The 13,338-nt window shown below is 37.1% G+C and overlaps 1 protein-coding gene across 1 annotated transcript in view; it reads left to right on the top strand.

The window, feature by feature from the left end:
* LOC118267018 (uncharacterized) overlaps positions 1-13,338 on the top strand; it is a 92,581-nt gene that overhangs the window by 61,546 nt on the left and 17,697 nt on the right. The window contains exon 4 of the mRNA XM_050704613.1: positions 1,321-1,480. Coding sequence (XP_050560570.1) covers positions 1,321-1,480 — 160 coding nt within the window. The remainder of the gene's footprint in view (positions 1-1,320; positions 1,481-13,338) is intronic.

The following is a 13,338-nucleotide window of genomic DNA, read 5'->3' as shown; positions in this document are numbered from 1 at the left end:
ATAGAGGTTTGTCGTCTGGGTATAAGTACTACAACATTGTTCCCTTCAATCAATCTTTTAAAAAGTCAGATAGCCACATAGATTGCCATTAACTCGCGATCGTTTACGCTGTATCTTGCTTGAGTGTCACTGAGCTTTTTAGAGAAGAAAGACAACGTCTTCCAGGTGTTGTTCGTATTCTGTTGTAGGATTGCGCCGACGCCTGTGTTCGATGCATATTGAAAGCGTCTTCTGCTTTATTTCAGGTTACCAGTGTCCTGTCGTTGTTCTCTTAATTGTAAATCTATTATACATAGGCGGTTCTTTCTGTTCGCTACACTGAAGTAGTAGGTAGTATTTTCAGTGCATTGTCGGGTACTTGTTCTCCAGCCAATTCTTCTCCACTTAAGCGCTTCTGGAACTGTCGACATTCGGATTCCTCATATACCGAACGCAATCGTTACTTCAATGCGTTGTATTTTCCGATGTCTGGTGGTTTACAGAGGATACCGCAGACTTGTTCTGTCCTTTCTTTCTAGGACTGGAATCACCAAGTTGTATTTTTGTTCAAAGTCAAAGTCAAAGCATTTATTTCAATTAATCCTAAATTAGGCACTTTTGAAACGTCAAATTGAATTGTCCGTCAGTCTGTCTGTCAGTGAAGCTAGGCGCTCGTTCCAAAGTGTTGCTTGGAATGGAGAAGAACGAGCAAGAAACTCCATCGCTGGTCTTGTGAGGTGCTATCATTGCTTCAAATTGAGCGAACCAAAACCTGCGCGTGCGAGAATTGAGATACCTTCGTTTTCAGAACAATAGCCGACTTGGCCATAGCGCCACCAAATTCTTCCATCACAGTCGTCTGGGTCACCAATATGGGTTCTTCTAGGGTGAAATACCAGTCATGTGAATTGCTAGAATGATTTCGAATTTATTTTGATACTCATATTTATACAAACTATTATAGTATTTAAAGCTGCCTATATCCTATTGGTAAGATAAATGTCGAAGGATACGCTCAGCCAATCAGCAACGTTATCTCGTTATATAAAAACTACCGTGGCGCTCGGCCGCTCAGTTTCTGATGGTCACGTCACAGCTAAACCTTTATGCCGTCACATGTAAATACAAGCGGTCCGTCTGTGCGTCCATCGGAGTTATTTATATGTCTCCCACAGCATCAATCGTTTTTAGGGTTTCTAAGATTTCTTTCTGACTCTTTTTCTGTTGACTTATACTTATGAATCCTAATGAATCCTTAAACAAGTACTTACACAAGTAACCCTGGGTTATTTTAATATATTGTATGTTATAATTAATTTAACGATGTTTATTTGTTTTTAGATACGGAAATTATCGAGTTGAGAGCTATGCGCGACCGAGAGGCAAGTATTCCCTGTGGCAATAAGAAACCCGTTTTAGATGGTCCGTCAACATACGTCAAGTGGCTGAAAAACGATAAAGAGATCAAATATATATACCCTAACCAAGACAACGAAGACAAGTAAGTTTTTGTTTTTTATTATTATTATTTTTTAATCAAGGATATTTTCTTGCGGATAGTTTTGTTTCTCATTTAACGCCAAAAAATACTATCATCGTAGCACAATGATATGACTTATAAAGTATCTACCAAAAAATTTGCCTGTCAACACCTTTGAGATAAATCACATCAACAGAGTTTGCAAAGAGTTTATCACATCATCGATCCCTGATCGTCATCTGTTGAACCGACAGGACTGTTGGTCTCCTGAATATTTTAAGGTTTGAGATAATCTCCGCGATTAACAAACGGGATGGAGATCGCAAATAAAAAGGTTTAAAATCAGACATCGTTGTTTTGCGGCGTACGTTAAATGTGCTGCCCCTTACTGCCTACGATAATATGATAATACCTACGACATACGCAGGGTGAGTAAAGATAGCAACAATTTAGGTATTCTACTCTGCTGCCATTGCCGGCGTGAGAGGTGTGAAACCATATTGTACAACTACTACACATACACACAATTAGTGACTTACGCTTTTATAGTACGGTATTGGAATAGAGTGATCGAAGTAACAACAAAATAAGATTATATTTCAATTGTGGAATGTCTATCAGTCAAATATTCCAAATGCTAACCGAATTGCTCGATAACGGTTGTCACTGGAAGAACATCACCTAAGTAACTACACTACGTAGAAGGGACGCGACCGTGGTTATAAAAGTTACAAGTGACAACACATTACATACATATACCTAACATTACATTCACAAGAGGTGCAGGTGCACATTGACACCAAACATAAGGGAACAGAGGCACATTGATACAGCTGTGTCTCAATTCCCATGTTATAAGAGGTGAACCTAATGCCATACCCCAGTCACAATTCTAAACTCCAAAATTGAGAGATAAGAGGTAACTGCGCGGTGGCTGGGCGGTTCGATGCCGGAACAATTCTGTGTGATTCACAAATTGTTGTTCCGGGGCTGGGTGTCATGTGTTTGTTAAGTTGTTAGTAAACACAACCATGACACAGAATAAAACCCGAGTGTGGCGCCTGTTTCTCTTAATAAAAAGGACAAATTTGAAACAGCCTAGCAAAAGTAGATACCAAATTTAATGTTCCCATGATACAAGTACTTAGTTTCTTTGATTATTTAGGTACCATTGACAAAAGGTGAACTAAAACATCGTGAGGAAAACTGAACTTTAAATTATTATTTATATGTTTGACAATTAAACGCTGTCTATAGTCTTCCTTTCCAAACACTAGCTTTTTAAAACAGCGACAGAGAGTATTGAGAGGAGCTTCGATAATAATCATACATATTGGTCGAACAACCCAGGCTAAAGAAGTTCTGCTGATTGGTTACATAAATCAACTGTGGAATTTATTCGTCTAGGTTGAGAGTGAGATCCCTTGAGTTAAAAAGCTTAATCCCAAATTCTTCTTCGAACAGATATAACGATACCTGGTGCATATTCAGGTAGAAAAGGAATCCCTTTAAAACCAGGGATACGGATTAGGCGCGGGATCACGCGTACTCACGGTACACGAGTGGATGTTGTGAACACAGTGCAGAGGAGACAGCGGATACACGACAGCGTGCCGCATGCCGTCGTAGCTATATCTCGTCACACTGACGGCTGTGTTTATTACACGGACACTAGTGACGACGCGATCGGCAAATTAATCGGACGGGCGGTGGGTGAGAGTGAGCAAGGCCGGGATCCTGGACTACAAACTACAATCTAAAAATGGCAATTAGGAATAGCGATGCAGCGGTTGTGGGCGCTCTTTTGGGTGAGGGGGACTCGCTGTAGGTTTTGCTGTGAGCTTGGCATCGTTGTGTTGTGTTGGTAGAGTTAATGCAGTAACATAATATTGATGTAATTAATTTGTATTTTCTATAAAACAATTTATTTATAAATAATGTAATTATACGCTCATCGGTCCGGGGGGTTAACATAATATATGAACGATAACGCAATAATGGTGTATCATTAAATGCTTTGTATAATAGTGGTAAGTGGTGTAGCATGGAATATCTAAAATAATTATGTATTATTAGTACCTACCGATCAAATTAAACCAAAAATCAGGAAACCCACGACAACTTCACACCTAGCTGAAAATTGGTATAAATGTTTAAATCACAATTATAAACATTGTGTCGAAAGTCCCAATTGATTCCGTTTAAGGAAAAAGAATTAGCGGGGTAAGAAGGTCCAAAAATGGGTTTTTCGCGATTTTATTGAAAACGGTAAGTTTTATCACAAAATTACCTCAGCCATAATTTGTAGATCAAGAAATTTCATAAAAAAAGGTATCAATAATTTTTATGGCAAATAAATTTAGATTTTCTAAATAGCATCATCACCAACAGTCTATAAGTGGTCACTGTTGACCAAAGGACACTTCTCGCACCGAGAAGGTTTGAGCAGTAATCATCATGCTTCCTTAATTTGGGTTGGCGATTTCAAACTTATAATCAGAAATTATAAGCCCAGGTTTCCTCACAATGTTTTCCTTCACCGTTTATCAGTGGTGTCGAATCTTAGAAAGTACACGTGGCTAACTCAGAATAAATCACATTGGTACTTTGAAGTTGGTAAGTTTCGAACCTGCACTCTCATGCATGAGAAGCGGGCGTCTAACACCTACAGGTCACTACGACATTTTTAAATAGCCTACTTATTAAATAATTTGCTGAGCTTATGTCAGTAACCGTTTACATAGTCAACAATCAATCAGAATGCATGGCGTAATATTATATTGATTCAATATCAATAACTACAAAGGGAATCTTTCATTGAAATATATTGTATATTTATTTGTATAATTTATTATTGCACATAGAAATTGCACGTAATCTAATTGATTCTACACGTGACCAGAAGGTTGGATATTTCTTCGGTCAGAAGATAAGCATTGCCATTCTATGTAGCATTGCGGCCAGTCTTCTGGGAACGTTTCCCAGTAATAGCGATGCGGACGAATACTTCGACGCCTAAAGGAGAGAATTTTTCTTTTACTTCGTTTTTTTTATTTAAGTTAGTTTTAAGTTAGTTTTTATTTCTTTTTAGGTATTTTTAAGTTGTAAATAATTTAGTCATAGTTATTATTAAATAAATTAAAGTGCTAGAAGTTAGCTCAGCAAAAAAAAATACTAACCAACAAAGAACAAACAAAGATTATTTCAATTCGTACAAAATGTTTTCATTGTTTACTCTCATGATTGGTCGCTTGTAATAGAGGGTGAGCAACAATGGGCATTGTTCAAAAAAAATCACCTTGTGTTTTTATTGAATTTTTTGATAATATAGACTATAGACCATTTAAAGAAACTAATTTGAATATTTTGATAAAAGGATCAGAAACCACTTCAAAAATATTTTTTTAAGATTTTCCACTTTTTGATATGGGTGACGTCATCATTAGGCACAGAACGATAGTATCTGTGCCATAGTGTGGTTGCATTAAAAAGTACAACTGTCAATAATAACTGTCTGAATAGAACTGTCAATAATAATAACCTTAATATAGGCTGTAAACAATAAAACCTGTGATAAAACTTAATTTAACATATGATATGGACAATAATGGGACTGACAATACCATAGGAGTATATTACTTCTGTGAGTATATACATAGTATAAACTTTGTAACATTTCGCACCAGCTTCTCGACACCACTTCTATCGTAAGTCTTCCCTATTGCGAACGAAGATTTTGTTTGGACTATTTTTACAATTACTACTGCAACTTGGAACAAAGCACTTTCTGTATTCCATTTTCACTTTATGCAGAAGAAACTTAGAATTTGAAACTTTGTATTTTTTGTAAACAAAACCGAAACAAACTGACATGACATTTATATTTGACAGTTGTAGGCTGATTCAAAACTTTTTAATTTTTGAAACATGAGGCAACGATCCTAATGTGTACGTCCTATTATGACGCTATTTGAAGGACAAGCAAGGTCAACCGTATTTTAACGAAAAATCAATAAATAATAAATATTTTAAATTTTTAATTAGTCCATAATGATTAGTAAGTCTATTCCTCAAAATGGTTTTTCAATTACGATATTTTATAAATTACGAACAATGCCCATTCCATACTCCGGACTACTACTGAGAAATATTTGAAAAGCCGAGAAATGTCTAATACTTTGCCCGATACTGAAATCGAACCCGAGACCCCTCGTCCGGCAGAGGCACTTGCGACCACTCGACTAACGAGGCAGTCACTCGACCAACAAGTCAGTAGGATGTAGATAATAATAATTGATTAAATATAAAAAAAAACTTAAACATTTAAAATTACGTTTTTAGTGGCAATAATATTATACAAAAATGTTGCAGTATTAAAATTACCCCTTCACTACCGATTAGTACATTAGGTACTATTAAATATGAGTACCGCACTACTGTATTCTATAATCTATGTTCAGGGCCACCTCCAGGCCCAGGCGCCGGATGCGGTTCACCACCTGTAACACCGCAGCCGTAGCTATCAACGTCGCTTCCCTGTTCGAGCTCCCCCAGGCAGTTACGAGCGTGTCATCCGCATAGCACGCCAATTCAGCGCCTGGCGGGAGTTCGCCTCTCAGCACCCAGTCATAGCCGATGTTCCACAGGAGTGGTCCCAAAACCGATCCCTGTGGAACACCGCAAGACACGAGGTGCCGACCTGAACCGTCACGTCCCCGATAAATGACGCATCTACCCTCTAGGAAAGCCCCTTCTGTGCGACGGAGGTAGGAAGGCACGCGATGGTATTTTAGCGCCTCCCTAATACAACTCCAGGGTAGGGTGTTAAATGCGTTGGAGATGAGAGACACCGCCAGCACCACCCTACCCTGGGACAGCGTCTCCTCCACCTGGGTCCTCACGCGCTTGATGGCGTCTATGGTGGAGCGCCTCTGACGAAACCCGAACTGGTTGTCGTTCAGGTTCGGCCCGTCTCTGCACATGTGGCTGACGAGGCGATTCGCGATAATAAGCTCGAAAAGTTTGCCCACCTCGTCGAGCAGTACTATGGGCTGGTAGCCTGGTACGCGGACGGTGAGTCCGCTGGGTGCCCCTCCTTCCTGAGCAGAACCAACTTCCCCTACTTCCACACATTGGGAAACTGACCCTGCTCGAGACATGCCGTGAAGATCCCTCTCACCCAGCTGAGAGGGATCTTCACGCTCTAGCAGAACAAGCACGTCCAGGAACTCCGTCGGGTCCGGGCGCCGTGTTCTTTGCCCGGAGTCATAACACGGCCGCTCTCGTCTCTACTTGCGTCACCTCGGGGACGTCGATGCTCTCCTCAGCTGGAAAGTCTGTGGCTGAGGGCGGAGCAATCGCCGGGGGAACGTACTCAGCTCGCTCAGGGAAGAGAGCTGATACCACCGCCTGTAGCAACTGTGGTTCCATGCTTTGGGTTAGTGGGGGTGCCCATGGACGCTTGCCAGTGGGCCCAGCGGTAGGGGCGTCTCCACGGATCCTGATCTAGGGACCCAAGCAGCTCCTCCCTGGCGCGCGACTTTGAGTCGGCGATGGCCCGCCACAGAGTCTCCTTGGACGTGCGGTACGCCTGGTACAGCGCGTCCTCCTCGAATCGGGTGTACCGGCGACGAACCGCGACGCACGCTACGCGCAATATCGCGATCTCGTCCGTCCACCAGTACACCTGGCGCCTTGCGGACTGTGATCTACAAATTAGATCTGAGGTATTTTTAGATAAAACTTACGGTTTTTGAGAAAACCTCAAAAAACCTGAAATTTTGACCCCGAATAACTTTTGAAGCAATCATAGGATATATGGGCACTTTCCAATTTTTATTTCTTATGGTAAAATAAAGGCCTTCACCAAAATTTAGCTCTGTCAGAATTTTTGTCAATTCAATATTGTAATATGACCGGATTAGTGAGGCAATATCGACAGATAATGAAAATGCAGGGAAGTGGCAGCAATCAATTAATGAAGAGTTGTTGGCACACAAAGAAAACTGGACTTGAAAGTTGGTAGATAAACCACAAGGAACAAGAATAATTGGTTTTTAAAGTGGTAAATAATTGGGTTTTCCGTATTAAAAACCTACCATCTTGTCCACTAAACAAGTTAAGACCATCTGCTAAAGGATGTGCTCAGAAAAAAGGTTTGGACTACTCAGAAACCTTTTCACCCACGGTCAGGTATGGTTTTACTTTCAGAAGCTGCTCACCATAACTTTGAGATAATTCAATTTGATGTTAAAACTGCATTTCTATATGGAGACATACAAAGAGAACATATATGACACAACCAGAAGGATTGAAAGCACTACCAAATCAGTAGATCCTCACACCGTGCTAGCAAAGAGATCAGCTGCTCCAGACAAGAATATACAGTACAGAGAGGCTGTTAGCTCCTTGATACATCTGGCTATAGTAAGCAGACCTGATATAATGTATGGAGTCAGACTAGTGAGATATCTCAATTGTTATGACCACACACACTGTAATGTTGTGAAGAAAATTATGAAGTATTTAAAGGAAACGCAAAACTATGATCTGTGTTATCAATCATCAAATAGTGACGCTAACTATGCTAAAGATACAGTCATGTACACGACGATCTTTGACTGGATTTGTTTTTATAAAGAATAGAGCTGCAGTACCTTGGGCAACTCAACGTCAACAGAGTGCTCTATCCACTACGGAAGCTGAATTCATGGCAGCATGTGCAATTACAAAAGAGGCTTTGTGGATGAACTGAGTCTCTCAATAAAGCACGTTATCAAACTTTCTTTTATTCTTCTTTTACTTTTTTCTCTTAAATTTATATTTCATCAAAAAAAGTCTTATAGTTATATGTATAATTATTATTTGATATACCTAGGTACCTAATCGTAATCACGAAATAAAAGTTATGTGTCTTTGTTTGTCTTGTATCGTTGAGAAATTTACAAAATCTTAGAAATATTTATACTGTAAACGTACTAATCGGCTAATCGCAGTGTATTTTCTATTTTGCTTCCAACCAGGTTTGGTCCAATACCTAACTGTAATGAAAAAATATTTATTTTTAATTAACTCCAAGTTTGAAAGTATTGTTTCCTTTGTCGGAACCGACTTTATTTCAAGTACCCAAAAGCACTGCCTATGTCGTACTATCATTACCTACCTCCGAAGGTACGAGTTCATAATTTTATTGGAAAATATAGGTAAATCTAGAAACGGTGAAGTCATTTATTTTTCACCTCCTCTGGAAACAGACGAATTTTCCATGTTGGAATCAGACGCTCAAATTGGATTTGTGAACGATTGGCCACGTGTTTGTACTATGGCAAGTCTGCATGTTAGATTAAAAAAACCGAGTTCCAAAAACTAAAAATCAAAAAATAGCTATCTTTGTACTCACTGCTAGTTTAGAAGTCGGTGCCACAACCTCATAACTAAACTGTATTAAAACCTAAGCAGATACATTATATACAATGTAGGTGTATGGTAGTATCGGTAAGTTATATTTTGTTATGAGGTTGTGGCACCGACTTCTAAACTATCAGTGGGTAGACACAGGCAGTACAATGGTGTTTTTTAAATGTAGTTTTAATTTTATTTTTTGCTTTTTAGTCTAAATAAGTTTTAGGGGACAGAGAGTAAAGTTCCCTAAGACAAGGAGGATCCTCTGACCATGCGAGGTGATCATGATCATGCCTGGCGGGCTTTCTGCCCAACTGTTATTCGTTGGGATTTTTTATCCATGTTTATTCGCATGTAAACCAGTAAACTTCACATGCGCGATGCAGGATATTGATGACGTCATCCGTTGATTTGTTTGCCGATAGCTAGTCTATCACAAGGTATATGTAAATACTGAAGGTTTAACTCGAAAGGAATGAACATTATCTACATCTATATAATATTTAAACCTCAATCTAAACTTAATGAGACTTACCTTCTATAAGCAGGTCTACACAATAGCCACAAATAATACTTTTCTAGATCCATATGTAAACATATTTTTGAAAGAAATTTCTTTGAACTATTAACCATCGAGGAGTTTCACCTTCCATCATCAGCTCTTTGGCATGAAATGATGATTATCAGACATAAATGGCTGAATAGTTTTATGACATACAAAACTTATATTTTGAGGGATGCCCTCGATTTCCTTGGGATCTCATCATTACATGGGCACCAGATGGCATTATTACCAACATAAAAGTATACCCTACTGAACAAAAACAGAATCACGCAAAGGAATCGGACCAGAACTGTTTAAGTAATCGATGTTCAAATCTACTAAGTATCGCGAAAATTACGTCGTTCAAGTACATATAATGCTAATGAAATAAAAACTACTGAACCAATCTGAAACTTTCTATGGGACCTAAGTTGAGCCGACAAATCAGAATCACGCAAATCGGTCCATAAATCTCGTCGTAATCGGTGTACATATATAGAAAAAAATAACATACCGGCCAAATTGAGAACCTCCTCCTTTTTGTGAAATCGGTTAAAAACAGAGAAGGATATGGTTTGTAAGTAACGTCTCACGCACCCCGTAAAAAATCACGAATTATGGTAAAGGGAAATCCAGTTATATCATAATTATCCTTTTTGTATAATTGCTTCGTTATGTCACCCTATTATATATGCTGTATGGCAAATAGCATACCTATTACCTAAACGTTTGCTTAAAGGCGTAATCTTTTTACTTAACTATATTTTTGCATTATACATATAGTGTTGGTTTTATAGATACCTCTTCTGTTTAAGGGAGTTCTGCAGCAGTGAAAAATTTTCTTTCATAATATTTTCTTAAGTTCCTTTAATATTTTTTCTGAACGCAATCGACTGGACCATCAAATCCTTCTTTAAAAGAAACACGGACAGAAGAAACACAGACGCACACAAGATACAAGTTTCTTTGAAAAGCTTCTTAAAACTTTTATATTCTTTTTTTTTAATCACGCGACTTGGCGCGATTTTATTTTTGAGAAAAGTAATATTTGTGAATATTCATTTAAAAACATCGTTTAACATGTTTACTCCGTATCGACTAGGATACCTAAATAAAAAAGATTTTCAAAATAATTGTGATATTTAATTTTACTAGTGGTCGCCTAGTGGTCGAAATTCGACCATATACGATTTAATTTACAATACCACTTAACATACGTTCAAGGATAATTTGTATTTAACGAATTGCTATTAGTTTTGTAAAATTCAAATTAATATATTCCGGCGCATCATGAATAACCAAACCTCCTTCAATTAGAAACCTCTTTTCATATGAGACGTGAGAATACCATCGCAATGTCTATCGATTTTGACGTTTTGTCAAATACGATCAGATACTATGCATGTGTGTGTAATGTTTTATTTATTGATTTAATGTACTTTATAAGCATTATTTTTGAAAAATATTAACGTTCCGCAATTCTCCTACACATAAACTATAAGTGTACCAAATTGTATGCTCCTACGTCCGCGCAATTTTCGTAAAAACTGTTACAAAGTTTTTGCTTCACGTATTAATATATAGATTTATGTGTTATTTATTATATCCAATAAGTAAAAAAACATGAAAATTTTGGATGAAAAAATATCGTAGTGCAATGATTTAATACAGACACGTTTAACATTCACAGTCTATAGCTATTTAAATTTAATTAGGCTAAAACGAGTGGTGAAATGAATCAACATGTTAAATGGAAAGAAATTATGACAATTTCCAACAGCATAACAATAACATCACTTCACCGTCTCCTTTATACTTTCGACTAGTAATAGACAAAAAATCAAATTGCGACAACGTGTGTATTCAGTTATTACTAAAATTTGTTTTTGTTCACATTGCTAAACAATTATGAATGTTATGTCTGTATAAATAAGGTTTACAATTACTAAGTAAAATAAATTCAACTGATACACTTATCATTCCACTAGTTAATGTAATTCGTTCACTATAATCACACCTATTAGGCCGCACACATTTTTACACCATTATATTTTACCTTTATCCAAATGATCAAATGTATTATTTAGTAGAATTACAACATTGTTTTCTAAATTAAGATCAACCTAGCAGATTGTAATTGGTTTTGTTTCATCGATGAGCTATTATAGATTTGTAATTGTTATGTTCAGCGCTGACTTGCTGCAATGTAAAACAGCAGAACGAAGGTGATATCACAGATTGCAGCATAGGCGCGCGTTGTTACGCGTGTGGAGAAGAAAGCATTGGAAGTAATCCGAATCAACCTTGCGTTCGGGCACAATGCCGTGGTGGCTAGACGAAGAATTCATCTCTGGATTTACTTATTTCGCGTCGTTAGCGTGATACTATATCCCATGTTTCCAGAATATCCATATCAGCCGACCCATAACTGCATTTCTTGTTTCCCCTCTGTGGATACAAAATAAAAGAGTCAATTATATAATAATAATTTTGGTCTATATGATAAAAATAACCTTATATATTTAGATACTTAGGTTGTTATATAGACTTATAAATAACTTGAGTTAAATTAATTTATTTATAAACATAAAAGGCAAATAATAGATAATCATAAAAAGTGAAGAACAAAGAATAAAATTGAAATAGTAATTTGTATAGGTAAAGAATATCAAAATAATGTCTAACTGTTACTCACCAATATTCTTAATCGCTTTACAATATCAAATAATTTATGTGTTCTTCTTCCGCAAAACAACGACTATGTTATGTTTATATGTTTAACTTTAACTTTGTATGGATAGATATAAATTAAGTTAAACATGACTATGAGTTGTGGATAATTATTAATAAATTCTCGTAGACTGACAACTAAGAATACAAACTTTTTATAATGTGGGGTGTTTGAGAAAAATATTGCGGATTGTCGGTAGTTACTTCATAAACGGGCCAAATAAAATAACCTGAGAGTTCCGTGGTTGCCTCAAACATTGTAAATTTTTATTTAGGTATTGAAATATTAGAAAATTTGCATTCAATAATGTTTAAAAAATATTACAAAAAGATCGCGATGCTGGGATCGAACCGGCGTCTCATTACTTTATCCGCAAGCGATAACCATTACGCCCTACGTACAATTGAAGTTGCAATCTAAATATCGTATCTGATTCAATAACATAAAAAACGATGAGAAGATATTATATTTATATGGGTATAATTTTTGTAACTCGATCGTTCCTTATTTGATTTATTCAATGTTTGTTACGTATTGTTTTTATGTTTACCCTTGTTTTTATTTATATTTCATTATTAATTTAATGCGTATACCCTCACTAAAATGATATTTAGTATAAGTGTATGTGTTACGGTAAGAGTGAATAATTGAAAATTATTAATAATTATCTACTATTATTAATAATTACCGAAACTCGAGGTAAAAGTGATAAATTAATCACATTTGTCGGTTATTATTAATAATTTTACCCTAGTAGTGATAAATGTAATAAGTGGTCAAGATGTTATTTTTATTTCAATTTAAACGGCAATATATTGTACTTGCACAACAAATATTTGTTTAATTCTATGGTAATACTTATAGGTGCTACAGAAGATTTACAGGCAAACCAAATATGATTGTTGATTATTGCTTTTAGTTTGTTAATGAAACAATAATTGTTCCGTGTCCTCCGGGTGGTCCTCGCAGTGATGACACCCGTGCTTTTCCTCCCGCCCAATCAGAAACAGGGACCTACCCAAACTCCCATGTCCGGTAAGCACCTGCGTCAGGCGGTAGGTGAAGAGGCCGTGGCGCCTCTCTAGACACTCCTCAAACAGGGACTTACACACAGGACTTACCGCTGCAACGACAGCGAGCCCAGATAAATGTAGAAGGGCACTATTTAATATTCTAGTTCAGAATATGTGAATTTGTTGTCCT

Source organism: Spodoptera frugiperda, chromosome 25 (assembly GCF_023101765.2).
Source record: "Spodoptera frugiperda isolate SF20-4 chromosome 25, AGI-APGP_CSIRO_Sfru_2.0, whole genome shotgun sequence".
Classification (NCBI taxonomy): domain Eukaryota; kingdom Metazoa; phylum Arthropoda; class Insecta; order Lepidoptera; family Noctuidae; genus Spodoptera; species Spodoptera frugiperda.
The sequence above is the reverse complement of the archived record's forward strand: the minus strand, read 5'-3'. Positions and strand labels throughout refer to the sequence as shown.